This window comes from Spermophilus citellus (assembly GCF_964194105.1).
Source record: "Spermophilus citellus genome assembly, chromosome: 3".
Classification (NCBI taxonomy): Eukaryota; Metazoa; Chordata; class Mammalia; order Rodentia; family Sciuridae; genus Spermophilus; species Spermophilus citellus.
Genome location: NC_138184.1, coordinates 214998458 through 215014657, shown reverse-complemented (window position 1 = coordinate 215014657; position 16200 = coordinate 214998458). Strand labels below are relative to the sequence as shown.

General features: G+C 40.9%; 1 protein-coding gene across 2 annotated transcripts in view; it reads left to right on the top strand.

The window, feature by feature from the left end:
* Positions 1–16200, top strand: part of DGKI (diacylglycerol kinase iota) — a gene marked incomplete at its 5' end in the record, with an annotated part of 420328 nt that overhangs the window by 284699 nt on the left and 119429 nt on the right. The window contains 2 exons of one of the 2 annotated variants that reach the window (XM_081286430.1): positions 4605–4804; positions 8916–8978. In XM_081286430.1, the coding sequence (XP_081142556.1) occupies positions 4605–4804; positions 8916–8978 (263 nt within the window). The remainder of the gene's footprint in view (positions 1–4604; positions 4805–8915; positions 8979–16200) is intronic. The other variant, XM_081286431.1, reaches the window with a different exon arrangement.

Sequence of the window (16200 nt, the reverse complement as noted above, 5' to 3'; positions counted from 1 at the left end):
ATTCCATATTCTTACCCATATGAGTCTATTGTGTTCTTTCTATTCATTTCCATTATTTTAATTAATTAGTGTATCTTTAAAATATTGCATATCTCAGTATCTAATAGGGGAAGTTTATTATCTATTGCTCTTTCTTCTTTCAAACTATTCTGTTACTTGTGGATTTTTGTTCTTCAAATTTAATACATTTCACAAGTATATTAGTTATGGTTCTCCAGAGAAATAACCAATAACTTGTGTGCACAAGTGCATGTATGTGTATGTGTTGAGACAGAAAGAAAGAAAGATTGGAGAGATCAGTTGGGCAGGCAGGCTAGAGACCCCGGAAGATTTGATGTTGAAGCTTGAGTCTGAAGACAGTCTGCTGGTGGTAGAATTCTTCTTCCTTCTAAAAAGATCAGTCTGTCTTCAAAAAATTTTCAATATAAAATTGGAGGCTTGGCCAATAAAATAAGTCACAGAAATGAAATTAAAAGAAAAAAATTGCAAACTTTCTAATATTTCCACTGATATTATCCCATACATATAACTTCCATGAAAATCCACAACAAAGTATTAAAGTCATAAGAAAGATGGCTGATAGCCTATTCTGTTAAAAAGAAATCAACAGTCTTCCACCAATCTAGCAATATCTCAACAGATATAATATGTCATTTATGATATTAACAAAATCAGTAAATACATGAAACTTTTATATAGAAAACTTTAGAACTTTATTGAAGGATATAAGAGAAAAATAAGTGGAAAGCTGTGATATATTCATCAATAGGACAATTTAATACACTACTGATCCTAATTTTTCCAAATTAATAGAAAAATTCAATGTCATTCAAATTAAATACCAGAAATACCTTTTGAGGGAATCTTATTGTGATGATATGTGAAGTGGGGAATAATATTTGCTCTTTCAAGTTTTAAAATAGTTCTAATCTGTTCAGTTTTTGTATTTGTTATGCAAAAGTTTTCAAATTACAGTTTTTCCTGAAATTTTCTTATCTGGGTTTTCTAATTGATTGCCTTCATAACATTCTTAGTGATTTTCAAAAATTCTCTTTTTTATCCTTAGCTATCTTCCATCTTTCTAAAAGTAATTCAAATTAGTGTTTTTCTTGTTTAGTCTGGCAAGAGGTTTGTTTGCAGCTTTGATCTTCAAAAGACAAACAGCTTCTAGTGCTGTTGATGGTCTCTGTTGTCTACTCTGCCAGCCGCTGACTTCTGCCTTGAGCATCCTCATCCGGGATGAGGCTGATTGATGGGCAGGGCTGGCAGCAGGGATGAGGAATGGGGGGGGGGCAAGACTTGCTCTTGCTTTATGACACAGGGCTTACCCATGGCAGGTAGAGTAAGGATTTGAGTAAACAAGCAGAAGGCTTGAGAGGAGAAGAAGAGAATAATACAGAGAGGAGTACAGAGAGGAGAGACAGAATCTCAAGTCATAGCTGTGGACCAAAAAAGTCATGTAGGGCACTAAGTGACAAGAGATGCATTTATTCAGGGACTTCCTCTCCAGAAAGGCAATACTTGAAATGTTACAAGAGTAGTATATGCCAAGTTCAATAGTTAATTGCATTCTTAATAAACCAGTGTCATCTTATTGCTAAAGGATTCATTCTAGGAAATCATAGGTGTGTGTGGCTCTTGGTGGCTGTTTTAGTCCGCTTTTTCATTGCTGTGACTAGAAGACCCAACCAGTACAATTTTAGGGGAGGAAAAGTTTGAGAGCTCAGGGCTTTAGTGGGCTCAGTCCAGAGATAGCAGGCTCTGTTCCTTGGGGCTCAAGGTGAGGCGGGACATTATGGCAGAAGAGTGTGGTGGAGAGAAGCAGCTCACAGGATGATTAGGAAGCACAGAGAGAATTCGCTTGCCAGATACAAAATGTAAACCTCAAAGGAACACTCCAGTGACCCACCTCCTTCAGCTACACTGTGCCCACCTTTAGTTATCACTCAATTAATCCCTCTAAGGGAATAATTCACTGATTGGGTTAAGACCCTCATAAGCCAGTCATTTCTCCTCTGAATTTTCTAGCATTGTCTCACACGTGAACTTTTGGGGAATATCTCACATCCAAACCATAACAGGACCTGTAACTATATAGGATGTTAAGCCTTGACCACTCTGAGAGATGAAAAATAAATTTTGCTACTCAGTGTTTTTAAAATTACGTATGCCCTAAATTTGTTCCAAAAATAATTGAACATGTGTCTTTTACAGTAGGAGAAATGTCTTTATTCTGCAAGCTGATGATGGTGGTTCCTCTTGTGAGCCTGCAGTGATCTTGGGTAGATGCTGGTGGGCCCAGAGAGCTGGCACTGATAGTGATTGAACTCTGTTTGTTTGTAGAACCTGTAGAGCATCCTAATCTAAAAACCCCAAATGGGACCAGCTGTGAAATTAAAAACTTTTTGAGCATCCACTGGGTGCCACAGCTGAAAATTTCACATCTGATCTCACGTGCCCAACATGAAAATGTGGACACACCAAAAATAACATTTAGCTGTAAGGAGTACACTTTATGAAAGGCGAATGACTCGAATCCCATTCCCCAAGATTTTTCATTATGGTTATCCAAATAATCTAAATTTTGAAAAACAAATCTGAAATCTGAAATACTTCTGGTCCCAAGCATCCTGGATAAGGAGTACTCCCTGTTTCCATTGTTGTCCTATTTTTTAGTCTGAGAAGATGGCTTCAAAGTGCTTTATAGTGCTTTCTAGGCCCCCTGATTCTAAGGAGGTGGAAGGTGTTGAAGCAATTTTCAGTTCTGTTAAACTCAGAGGAATACATTCTTAACTGGCAAATTTTGCATTTGTAGCTGCCATTCAGCCTAGTTAAGGTGAGGTTTGGGGGAGATAAAACGGTATTTCCTCTAGTGGATGAAATGGATAGTATTAGGTACATATTGGGCTGAAAAGTACAAAAAGGCAAAGGAAATATATTGGGTAATTTTTGAAGGAGAGACAGTGGTTCAAATCCACAGCTTAGATAGAAAAAAAAAAATCCTGGAGGATCAGGTAGAAGTCCAAAGTGAAGTTCCCCTTGCTCTCTTGTTCTCCCACCAATGGAATAAAAGTGTGTGTAAAGCCCTCTGGTCAGCATGTGCAGCATCGAAGGTGTTCAGTAAGCTATGTTTTGGTTTTTGTTCTATTTTATTTCCCTTCTTTTTGTCTCTGTCTTTTCCTTCTCTTTGCATTTATAGTCATTTTTTATATTGTTCAGATTAATGCAAAATCCATTCAAAACATCAGATAAGGACAACTATCTGGAAGTCAAGTAAATGCAAATTGGCTTCATAGAAATCTCAATTAATAAGATTTTCTCCCTCTGCTCATAAAGAGCCTTTTGGCAACACACTGATAAAGTACTTCCCTTTTCCTGAGAGTCAGTCTTTTAGATTTTTGTGCTAGAGTAAGGGTTTGATTACTTTTAAACTTTTACTTCATTATAAGTTAATAAAAAAACAATTTGCCAGTATCTTTTAAAGTTAAACATTCACCTTAAGTAATGACACAGAAGTTCTACTCCATTCTATGTACCTAGGAGAGTATATATCCACTAAAATATGTGTACTGCCAATAGCCAAACGTCCACCTGCCAAGGCATTGGTAAGAAATAAAATTTGCTAAATGTCAGTCAAACATAAAAATGAACAAAAGATGTCAGACACAGGTTACAGACTATGTGATTTCTTTTTTATGAAGTCCCAGTTCAGGCAACATGAACCCATGGTGATAGAAATCCATAGTGGTTGCCACTTGGTTGGTAGGAGGACTGTGGTAAATATCAAAGGGGTGTGTGGAAACCTCTTGGCTGTTATAAGATTTTAAAAGATTGATCCAGATAAAGTTTTATGCTAACTGTATGCAAATATTCATTAAGATGTTGAATAAAATTTGTGTAATCTATGCATATCATGCACCTTAATGTATGATTTTCATTCATCCATGAAAGGATAAATGATACGAAAGGCGTATTTTTTTACTCAGGGGAATTTTGACTTGACTCAGAGTCAGTGTTAACTTGACTCTTCATTCTGTGGCTACCAAGGTGAACTGAGCTCTTGTGATGTTTTTATTTTGATCCTCAAAGCTCTCCAGAGTGTTTTTAATTGAGTAACTACCATTTTGCATTCTATTTATCTTACACAGGTTAGAAATAGTTTGAGGAAGGTTAATGTGCAAAGGAAAAACCTCCCCACATTGGAAAAATAACCAAGGATGGACTGCAGAATTAAGAATGGGATAAATATAATTTAGAAATTAATCACAGTATACTTTAGCTTCTTTATATCCTTCTTGTAGTACTTACATCGGTTATTTAATTGGAATAGATTAATACAAATGGAAAGCTTTTGTATTAGAATAGTGTGGCCAAGTTTAGATTTAAAATTCATAAAATAAAAAGTGGTGATCAGTGGAAATTCATGATAAACTCATCAAGAGCTTTGACTATTTAGCTGATTGATAGTAATGGCTTATCTTACGTTTCTTCTTATACTGACGGCTAGTGAATTTTAGTATGTTCATCAAAATCCCTTTGGACATGGGGTCTCTAGTTCTCTTGAGTAAGAATAACTTCTGGCTCTCTTTCAACTTGTTTGGCAGGCTGCCCTGCAAGTCGGGGGCCATGGAGAAAGGCTGCACCAGTGTCGAGAGGTCATGCTTCTAACGTACAAGTCCATCCCCATGCAAGTGGACGGCGAGCCCTGTAGGCTGGCCCCGGCCATGATTCGGATCTCCTTGAGGAATCAGGCCAACATGGTACAGAAGAGCAAGAGGAGAACCTCCATGCCTTTACTCAATGAGTGAGTCTGCTCCTGGCCTACCCGGGTTCCCATGAAGACCCTGACGAGCAGGTCGCAGAGCATGTGCATGGTCTGGGACCGCGCTGTTGGGAAGGGGAGAGAAGCCCAGGAAACTCAGCAGTCCCTGGTGTCTCTCCTGGGAGTATATTCTTTTTGGCTGTTGTTGTTTATTAAAGGATCCCTTGACCCTTTTACTTGTTACTGTATGACAGATGATTCTTCACTGGCCACTTGGATACACACATATCCTGGCAAAAATCATTAAGAGAGATTTTAGGGTCATACAATGTACCCACCTAAAGCGTTCTTTTGGTTTGGGTTTAAGGGGCATGCAACTGGCCTGCTCTTTACTCGGGTCCCTGGGAGGGTGGTGTTTCTCCAGTAACAGAGGTTGGCCGTGCTGGCCTGTGGCTTGCCTCTGTTCATTTTGCATCCCCTTCTGCCTGTTGGTGAATGGTGCCTTTCCTGGTGTTTCCATCTGGGGTCCTGTGGACTTTGGTGCCTCAGCTCAGTTCTGCTTTTCTGTGCAGCATCCTACAATCCTGACTTAACCAGACCTATTATTTCTACTCTTAAACACCTGGTATCCCTATGGGGCTCTTTTCCTGTTTTTAGGTGTTTTGATAAAGTGAATTGAGGTAAGGCAATAATGGCTCAATAACTTAGAATGCATATTTGTTCTTCGATGTGCCTTACTCCAATTGGTGATTTAATTGTCTGTTTGGGATTAGAGAAGTGGATGGAGAAAGAAGGGGCTTTGGGGCACTTTTTGAGTACTTTCTGTGCATCATGTCCCTATGCCTAAGGCCATTTCAGGGCTTAGCTTGAGCCATTCTCTGTCACAGTGAGCGACCCTCAAGAAACTCTTCCTGTTTGTGGCCTGTGATGCATGGTTCCTGTTTGTACTGAATGGCTGGCTTCCTCAGTAGTGCCTGTAAAGCCACATGCTTTGCCACCTGTTCCTAGAGTCAAGGTGAAAATCCACAGAAGTTCCTAGAATAACCGCTGACACCAGTGCCATGGCTCCCGTGACCTCTCTGGGGTGGCAGATGTCTAGGAAGGGCGGCAGCCAGGGCTCTGCAAGTGTTGTGGTTGGCATCTGCTTCCGAGTCCGAGGCTGGGGGTGAGGTCCTCTCCTTCCTTCTCTCCCAGAGCCTGGATTTTTCTGGAATGTTGCCCAGCTCACCTTCCAGAGCTGCTGTGGAGTGAAATTTCTTGCTTTATTTACATTTTGCAGCTGATGAAACTCCTAGCCCATTCCTGATGCTTTTTATCCTTCTTACTTTGTCCTTTTTTCTAGGTTGAATATATAATTGCTGAGTTTGTATGTGTCAAAGGTGGGATGTCAGCAGTCGTACCTGGTTCACCACATTTCCTCCAGAAATGAAAGAGTTAGGCTGTGAGCCATTGGTTTGGCAGAAATCTATGAACTAATAAATGAAAAGCCACTTCTGAAGTTACACCATAACCTATGGGGTTGGGTCACACTGATAGATAGTCTATTAAGAAGATATTGTGAAGCTAAATGTCTTTGATGTCTATAAACAAAGAGCTCACAGCCTCATGCCTAGTGTTTCTGTATTTTATAGACACAAAGTTGTATTCAAGTGTTTCAATTCCAACACTTACCCTCTGTTAAGAATTAAAATTTGCTAAGTAATCATATTGTTTAGAATTTACATGGGCTTTCTTCTCATGTAAAACTAAATACAAGTAGTTTTTCTTTTTTCCCCCTTCTTTGTCCTCATGGCAAATACGACTCGTGATGTCATTTCCTGTACTTAGCTGGGCAGGTATTTAAGAAGCAGCCTCAAAAATGCAGTTACTTTCTCCCCACCAGGGGGCAGTGGTGTTTTCATCAAAACAGCCCCAGGCCTATGAAAGACCTATGTAAAATGGGAGTAAAAACATGCTTTTCATTTCTTAAAAAAATAATTTAAAAATGAATAAAAACCAAATATTTTATTAGTACAGATGGAAAACTATTATTCAACACCACAGTTTAAGCATATCAATACAGATAGCACACTTCTAAAAGAAAGCAAAAACCTAGTTACTAGTTAATACTTGCTCACTGAACGGATTTCTTTCACCTTGATCTTCATTCACCCTTTGCATTTAGATGGATTCTATTTCACTGGAAGTCATTGTTTAGAAATCTAACTTTTTCCATGGGATTTCCAAGTAGAGAGAGTTTCAAGTTGAAGGTCGGGCTTGCCTTTAGGACTTTTCCTTCGACCTCTCACTGTAAGCATTCCTCTGACTTAGCCGTTGTGTGTGAAGTTCACTCTTGCATGTAAAGAAGAGCTACTTGAAAGACTTTTCATTCCTTTATTTTCTGCCTTCCTTTCTTCCTGCCTACCTTTGTTTTTTCCTCCTTTCTTCCTTGTTTCCTTTCTTCTTACTTTATCCACTAGGACTAATTTTTTTTTCTGTTTTATTTTATTTTATTTTTTTCTGTTTTATTTCTCCTTTCTTTCGTATTAGAGGAGAAAGGGAACTGCTCTACAGTGTCTTTAGAATCTTAGCTGACACACCTGTGTGTGTTCCCCATAAGGGAAGGCCAGCCTTTCAGGTCATCTTAAGGAATGTGCCTGTCACACAGCATGGAACTGGGACGGCTTGAGATTTCAGGGCTGTGGCTCCCTGCACAACTCCTTTTTCGCCAGGACAGTGCTGCTCTTCCTCCTGAATCTGACCTTTCTCTGGGAGGTTGCATCTTAGACCTCTGACTTCAGCCTGGGTTTTTGTTTTTGTTTTTTCCCCCTTAAAATCGAAAAATCATACCCAAATATCTTAATTTACATTTTTACCTTAGTATCCCATAACATCCTCAAATTATATGCTAGAACCTGGACTCTTTAATGATTTCCTTGGCTTCTCCTTCTTGCCATCCACATGAGCCTATCCCGTTCATGTGTGTGAATGGAACCACCCTCCATTCATTCACAGTGACCCCTGGAGTCATCTCAGTCAAGTGCATTTTTTGACATCTGCACACTAGCCACCACTCGTTTTGAAATCTGCCTTCTATTTGTTGCCCAAGTCTTTGACTCTCTCCCCGAATGTCTTCTCTCCTTGTAAGACAGCCTTAGTTCCAAGGCCATATGAGTTACCTCTTGCAGCATTGCCGAAATATCTCGGGGTTCATTTCCCTGCACCCCCTGCTGCTGCCCTTCACACAGTCTCTTCCAGTACTCAGCTAAGATGGTCTTTCCAGAAATGAAAAGCCCGATTCCTCAGCTTCACGGCCTTCCTGGTCATTGCCTTCTTTGTCCTCCTTTCCTGGGGCTCCAGGAGTAGCCCTTTCCCTAAGCGTCCTCTTCTCTCTAGTTCTAGGTGTTAATTGCCCCCTTACTTCCCTTGGTTGCTTTCATCACATGGTTTATTGAAATGGGGCAATTGCTGGTTTATCTGTCTCTGTTCTTTGGGGAGGCCCTCGGGTTTTCCCCTTGGGATCCCAGTGCCTGTCCCATCAGTGACTCGCCCCTGGATGAGATTCATAATGCCATTTCGATCACTGTGTTTCTCAGAAACCATTACAAACATAACAAATCTAAAAAATCACAAATATAATGATGCTGGAGAATATGTTTTGATCACCTTTTATTGTGAGTAGAGGATACATATTGAATAATTCCAGATTTTGGGGTGCTAGTGTTCTTGCACAGCCTGGGGAATCTCGAAGGCTGGATGAAAGCCTAACTTTGCTAATCTCAAGGAGGGGTGTGGGAGGCCAGCGAGTGGCTCCGTGGGGAAGTGTGTGCCTCCTCTCCTTGGTGTCCTGGATGACCTGAATGAAGCAAGGGCGCCCATGGCCACGCTTCCTGTGCCCGCAGCCCACCCTCCCGCATTGGCCTGTGTCCGGTCGGTCTGTGGCTTGCCTGGAACCAGCCCCTTCCATGTGTCCTGTCGGCTTCATTGCTGTCACCGGCTTCTCTGGATGATTTCCATGACTGGCTTGATTTTCCTTTCGACCATTGTTGGTGATGCGCTCATTTAATTTCTGTTTAAACTCTGTGTGTCTCTCTTTCTCTCCCCGGCTTGCTCCTTGTCTGTCCACGCTGTCCTGCTGACTCTGTCTTCGCTGCTCATTCCCCGCCGCCTCTAGCATCCACCAGGTGCAAGCTGCGGACCTGAGGCGAGTGTCTGCTCCCCCCGGCTCCTTCTCCATGTGAGTACAGTGCCATTGCGTTTTTACATTTTGTCCCCAACCTCTCCTGCTCCTCAGGGTTCCACTACCTGCGGCGTCCTTTCCCTTCACAGGTCTGCTGCTCTGCTGAGGACACCTCCTGGCCACGATTGTTGTCTGGTCCCCTTCTTGGATTTGAAACGGAAGCTCTGATACCCTTCATGCTCTCTGTCCGCATCCATCCTTTAGGATTAATGGTTTCATTCAGGTTGCAGGGGCTCCTACAGCATCCCATACTAAGCACTGGTTTTTTTTTTTTTTTTTTTTTTTGGACAGCGGACAAAGCCTTAGACCCCTCTATTGCCTGTGGGTTGGGGTAGAGTTGAAGGAAGTGCTTACCCCCTTGATGTGTGGGTGGACCCCCAATGTTATGTGTGGAGTGTTGGGTGTCTGGACATGAATATTTCTCACTGTAATGAAAGGTCAGTGGCCCAGACTGGGACCGAGTTGGTAAAATGTATTCTTAGACCCATTTAGTAAGTGTACTCGGGATATTATATTTGTTTTCTGCCAAAACCAACCAAACAAAAGGAAGATATGCTTTTGTAGGATTTCACATCAGGATATTTTGATACCCTCCCTCTGTCTTGTCCTCCTCCTTTTCTCCACCTCCTACGTACTTACCTAGCATTACGTAGGTATCAGGCGCTTTATGTATGTTAACTTACTCTCCCGACAACACTCTGCCAAATCATTCTCTGTTGTGTATACAAGGAATCTGATGTACAGAAAGGTTAAGCAACTTTCCCAAGGTCACAAAGCCAATAACTCTGACTGGGATTCAAACTCAGGCAATCGGGATTCAAAATTCCTGCTCTTAAACACTGACAATCTGCTGCCTCTCATCAGTCAGGATCATGTGTATCTCTCAAGGCCCACTGGAATGATTGCTTCCCAAAGACTTCTTCCTCAGTCTTACTGTCAGAATTAATTACGTCCCCACCGGAGCTTACCGTTGATGAGTCTATTCTAGCTCCCGAGGTCTAACTTGGTATTAATCACAATGAGCTATCTGTATACCCTGCTGTTGACAGGTCTATTTCAGATCATTGCCAATATCTTCTTAGGGATCTTTGTGTTGCTGGCCTTGTTCACAGGTCTAACATGAAGTGTTCTGAAACCCCACAACAGTTGGTTGGTAGAATGAATGAGTAGAAGAATGTATCTAGTGGGATTGAAAAGCAATGCCTGAAGTTTAGTTTAGATCTTACTTTCAGTTCTAGTCTTATGTATTAAAAATATATATTCATGAAAAAAAAATAATTATTCTGCATTTTCTTACTGTCAGAAGCTATTTTATGCTGTATACCTAGTGGTGAACACCGCAAAGCACTGCTTCATGGGGCTTAAAGTTGAGCAGTCAAAAATCAATAAGAAAATGAATTTCTAATTTGAAGGTTATTGCTGGGGCAGATTCTACTTTCTGTGTTCAGTAAACTTGAGTTTGATGAGTGGCTCATAATGATCCTTACTGTTGCTGGTTCCAGTGATAGACAGCAAATCTCTCTATCCAGTGATAATGTCAACAATAGAAATGTGTCGGTAGTCACTGTATTTCCACCACAGGTTCAGTTTAGGTGGCATTTACCTTTTCGCTGGGTCTCTTCCAGGAGTGTGTGTGCCACAGTGAGGTGGATTGCCATGATAGTCTCCATGGGCTGTAGAAAGCCCTGTCCACCTTTAAAACCTAAATATCAATCAGAAAATATTTCATATCTGTATGTGACATATATTAAATGCTACATGTTATAGGTTTTCTATCTATAACCAATAAAACATTTATGTAATCAAAATGTATTCAATCTGGGTGTTATTTTAAAAATCAGATAACAGAATCTTATCTGATTCTAAGGAGCAAGGAGAATGGAGAAAGGCCAAGTGTATCAATGTGTTTTACGTCTTTTTATATTATAGCCATGATAACTTAGCTTTGATCCACTCTCAGACTGTTATTGGCTATTTTCAGAAATACTTAAAAAATGTTAACATGGCTTTGGTCCCCATGAAAGTCAAGAGCCCTGGTATCATCATGCATTGAGATTTTCTGATTCGTTTCGGCTCTCAGATTTGCCATTCTCAGTTCAGAGCACCTCTCTCTGTTTCTTTCTCTTTTTAAACAGATGATCCTTTCTTTCAGAGAAGCCTCTTTTTCTGCTGTTCCCCAAGCAAATGTTCCTTTCTTGAAGCAGCTTGAAGTAATCCTTTTTTAAAGTAATCCTTTCTCACGCGCTTCCTAGTTGCTTTTCTGGGAGAGGGAGAATGCATAGGGGTGACAGTGTGATGCATGGATTCTGAGGGATTGCAACGTACTACTAACGTCTGAGTCACTGCAAAATTTCCGCTTTATGCTTAGAAGAATTCTCAATTTTTTTTTGTTTTGATCACATATGGCCACACATAAGCTGATGAATTTTAATCAATGGTATTTAGTGGCTCATTGCTAGAGGACAAAACAAAGAATATTTCTCCACAAATCTGCAATGTCACAAAGTTAACCAATTCTTTAAAATTAAGAGGTTTCCTGGTAAAGTCTTCCTTGAAGCACAAATACACACAACTACCTTTCGTTAATCATGAAAAGTCACATTAAATGCTCCAACTACCAGCTCCTCTTTAACAAATGCCAAAGAGTATGAAACTATAAAATGTTTCTTTCTTGTGTTCATTTATCCTTTGGTAGCTCCCTTTCATTAGGTTCCATTTCCCTCCTGCTTTTCTCCCATCAAAATGAAACCATGTGACCCAATTTATGCTTAATTCATTTTTTTTTTTCATCTTTCGAAGAACATTGAGTGCTTATTTCAGATACCAGATACTCAGTGGGATGTTGAAGCTAGAGATCAGAAAGCTAAGATTTCTTCCCTCGGGGGGTAGAGGGGGGTGAGCATACTAGGAACAGAGCTAATTGAGTTCCTACCCTATGATTACAATATAATGTGACATGCGTCCCAGGACAGATTCTGGTTGTACTTCCATGTGACTGACGTTTTATTGAATATTTCTTATGTTTGCTTTTATTTTCTAATATTTGAAGTTAACATCCAGGAACATTGGCCTTTCTGCAGCTCACTGGTACTCACACAGTTCCAAGGGTTTGAGTCATGGATAGATTCCTGCAATCACCACCATAACCAGGGTGCAGATCACTGTATCACCCAGAAATGCTGCCTTTTATTCTACCCACTTGTTCCCAGCTTTTGGCAACCATTGTTCACTGTGGTCTTGTATTTTTGATTCCTTTTAAATGGCATCACGCAATTCGAAACTATTTAGCTGGCTTCTTTCATTGAATACAACATCCATGAGATTTGTCTATGTTGTTACATGTATCAGTCATCTGTTGCTTTTTATAGCTGAAGCTGAATTCCATTGTAGGAGGTTTCAGGGTGTTTATCCCTTCACCTGCTGAAAGATATCTGGGTCATTTCCAGTTTGCAGTGAATTCAATTAAGAGTGCAATTAAGAGCCAGGCAAGCTGATGCACACCTATAATCCCAGTGGGAGGCTGAGGCAGGAGGATCATAAGTTTGAGGCCAGCCTTGGCAATTTAGCAAGGCCCTGAATCTCAATGGATCTATTTTAGGAATCATTACTCCGGTTGTCTATTTTAACATGGTGAGTTTCCTTCCTATAAAAAAAACAAAACAAAACAGTTGTTTGATGTTTTTTGAGGAATTTGTTCACTGCATCTACGTTATGAATTAATGTATGTAGAATTGTTAATCGTATTTCCTTGTCCCTGTAGTGTCTGTGAGATCTCTAGTCTTAATCCTTTTTTTATTCCTGATGGGAGTAATTTGTATCTCTTTTTTTTCTGTTATCTTTATCACTCTTAATTGTCACTTATTGATTTTGTTCTTTTATTTGAAGAAGTGGCTTTCAGTTTCATTGGTTTTTCTTGATTGCTTTCTTGTTTGTAATGTGATCAGTTTCTGCCCGTTTTTATTTCCTTTCTTCGGCTTGGTTGGGATTCATTATCTTCTTCTCTTTCCAGCTCCTCAAGGTGGAACTTCATTATTTGTTGAGTAGGCGGCTGACTCGGCTAAGCTCAGGCCCCAGGGGTGGACAAGCCTCCTGAAGCTCACAGTGTGAGCTTTGTTTTGAGAGGCTGTTCAGTGCTCAACTATCTGTCTGATGTGTGCACTCTCTGGCTAGCATGGGATGTGAGCGGGGTCTGCCCTGTCCAGGTCCTAATATCTGGGTCATGATGTTGAGGGCCAGACCCATGTAGCTGCCACCAAGGGGCGAAACCCTGTGTCCATAGACCTCCCTGTGGGGTTGTTTTCTGAACTCCTCCCTCTCTGTCAGCATCCCTGGTACTTTCTGGTTTGCTGGGGCTCCCTCTTTCAGTCCTTTAGCCAGAAAACTAAGGCCTTGGTTTTCTCATCTGCCACAGTGTTCCAGCGAGGGTGTTCATGTCCACTGAGGAGCAGGTATATCGCAGGAGGAGAAAGGGAAGCCTCTGGGCATCACAGCCACCGTGAGCTGGAAGGAGACCCCCCTTTTTCCTGATAGTAGTAATTTTGGCACCTGAAGTCTTTTGTCATGGCTGCTCCCACTGCTGCCAGGATAGCAAAATGGCCCCAGTTCTGTGGCTATGAAAATAAAGGGAAAAGAGAGAGTTCTCCCCCATTTCACTCAGCATCCAGAGGAGCCTATTCTGGAACTCAAGCCAGTGCCCAAGCATCTCCCAGAGTTGTCACTCCCTGCACCCAGGGCCACCTGAGGGCCAAGCCAGGGGTTATGGGGGGAGGGTGGGGTTCTCACCAGCAGTGTGATGGTATTTTAAATTCAGGTCTTCTTCCAATCTACCGCTATCATTTACTTTTCAAAGTTCTCATATGACTGGTTTATGAATTCTGGCCAGGTTTTATAGCTGCACTTAGTGGGGGATAAAGATGGTATGAGCTTCCCCCATTCAGCTGGGTTGGGAGCATCTCCACTGCCTTTAAAACCCAGGACCATCATCCATCCGTCCTACCCACTGCAGAGATTCAGAGAGTGCCAGAGCTAAACTCAGCAAATCAGCTCTGCAGAGACCAGTGCACTGTGAATGGCCACAAACATATGTTAAGTGTGGCATGCCATCTTGCACAGCAGTGATGATTTAAACCAAAACAGGATGTTCCCAATGCTAAATTGTGTGGGTTTGCTTATTACCTTGGGGAAGGCAAAGTTAGACACAGATCCATGAGAAAAGTATAAATTGTCATCTTTGATTACTGGCTCAATATGACTCAACATTCCAAAATTGCTTTCCATAAATGAGGGCATCTTGGTAAAAGATGAAAGAAAATTGATTTTTATTCCAAGAGGAAAGGGAGTTTTACTAAGAGAAAAAGAAATAGTTTTTGATAGGCCAGTTTCCCTTAAGTTTCTGTCTTGGGTTGAGTTTAAGAATTTTATTGTTGAAAAGCTGCAAATAAAGAACTGAGAACCTTCAATCTTCATGATTGAAGAATACAAACCAGCCACAGATGGGTTAGTGTTTGCATGCCTCTGGCCAGGGAAATAATCTAGCAGACTCCTTGAACTGATTTCTAAAGTTCTTAATTCTCTTCTCCATTTAGTCACATCAGAGTTTTGGTACTGACATTTTCTGAAATTTGTGTAATATGTTGCGAAAGTTCTGTTTATCTCATCTATTGAGTACTGGGCTGTCCAATTAGAAAATAAGACTGGATATGCATTAGGCAGAACACTTTTTCTTTTCCTTCCTTCTCTTTGTAAACTCCACTCTATCACATCCTGCACTCTGTTGGGAAGTAGCAAAAACATTGCCAAAGTAGAGATGTGCATGTGTGCCCTTATAAGCCATGAGGCTTCCTCTGAAGTACCTGAGACATCCATCACTCATGGTTTGGCTCAATGAATTAAGCTATGGATGGCCAAGCCCAGACCTTTGTAAGAATTTCAGGATAAATGGCACTCAAGGGCCAGTTGTCCTTCCAGAAGTATTTGTGTGACTGGAACAGAAATCTGTCCAGGCTCTTGATATATGGATTGCAATTTGGAGATCATCATTTTTGGTTCCAAAAACTAGTTTTGAGGGTTCCAAAAGGGCTGAGCACTCCAGATATCACAATTAGGTTTGTTGTTCATGCTTCTGTTTTTATTATTTCATTCCAAGGTGTTAATCTCTGAGTGGTAGGATTACAGGTATTTTTTTTTCTTGAATTTGTGTATTTTCTGATTGATTTTAACAAACATGCATCACTCCTGTAACAGAGAAAAATGTAAAGTTTCATATATTAAAAAAAAAAAAAACAGGAGAGAATTGTTATGTTCATAGAATTAAAAGAAATGGTTGCGCCCAAGGCCAGACAGTGGAGTGTAGAAGTTAGTTTCAGGCTCTCTGGAAAGCAAAACTATTTGTTCTTCAAATTTTTTAGTGAAAGAGTCTCGTAAGCTTTGCTGATTCTCTCCTCTTCTTTCCTTTCTTCAGACCCCCACTCTTCTGGGTTATCTTCCTAATGATTCCCGCTGTCCACAGTGACCTGACTTAGTCATATTCTGATGCCATCTTTTCCTTTTCTTTTGCTATTTATTCTTCTCTGCTAGTTCCATAAGGTAGTGCTGAGTGGAAAATTCCAAAGGACAGGAAGTAATGGCTACTTGGGTTTCCTCCCCTACTAATTCCCCAAATAGAGCCCAGGTGCAACTGAGATAATAGACTTTTTCCACTACATTTTCTGCACGTTTCCCCAAGATCTCCCTTTTTCTGCTGGGCCTTCCTTTCACTCAGGGAGATCCGTAACCTAAGGAGAAGCGGAAGCAGGTGCAGAGCATAGGCCTCTGATTGGAGCATCTCCCCTTTATTCTGTAACCCTACCTTCCCCGTGGTAACCTCCTTCTATTTTTTGATCATCTGGGGGAGCCAGGCATCTGTCTGTATGACACTGACTGTGTACATTATGCTTTTGCATTTCAGTTTTAAAGATATTTTTAAAAATTCATTTGATCGTTGGGATGCTCATCAGCTTTGAAGTTGTGTTATGGTAAAATTCAGAATCCTGTGAAAATTTGCTTCAAAGGGATCCAAGAGGTGAAGTAGGTAAGATTTGTCATGGGACACCACAGGGTCTTCTATGGTTCTGAGAATGGAGCAGGAGGCCAGGCTTTCTGCTGCCTAGGGACTTAGCTAATGTTTGGCCTTGCTGACTGCTAGAACCCAAGTGGACTTTTACATTTAGACATGGAGGTA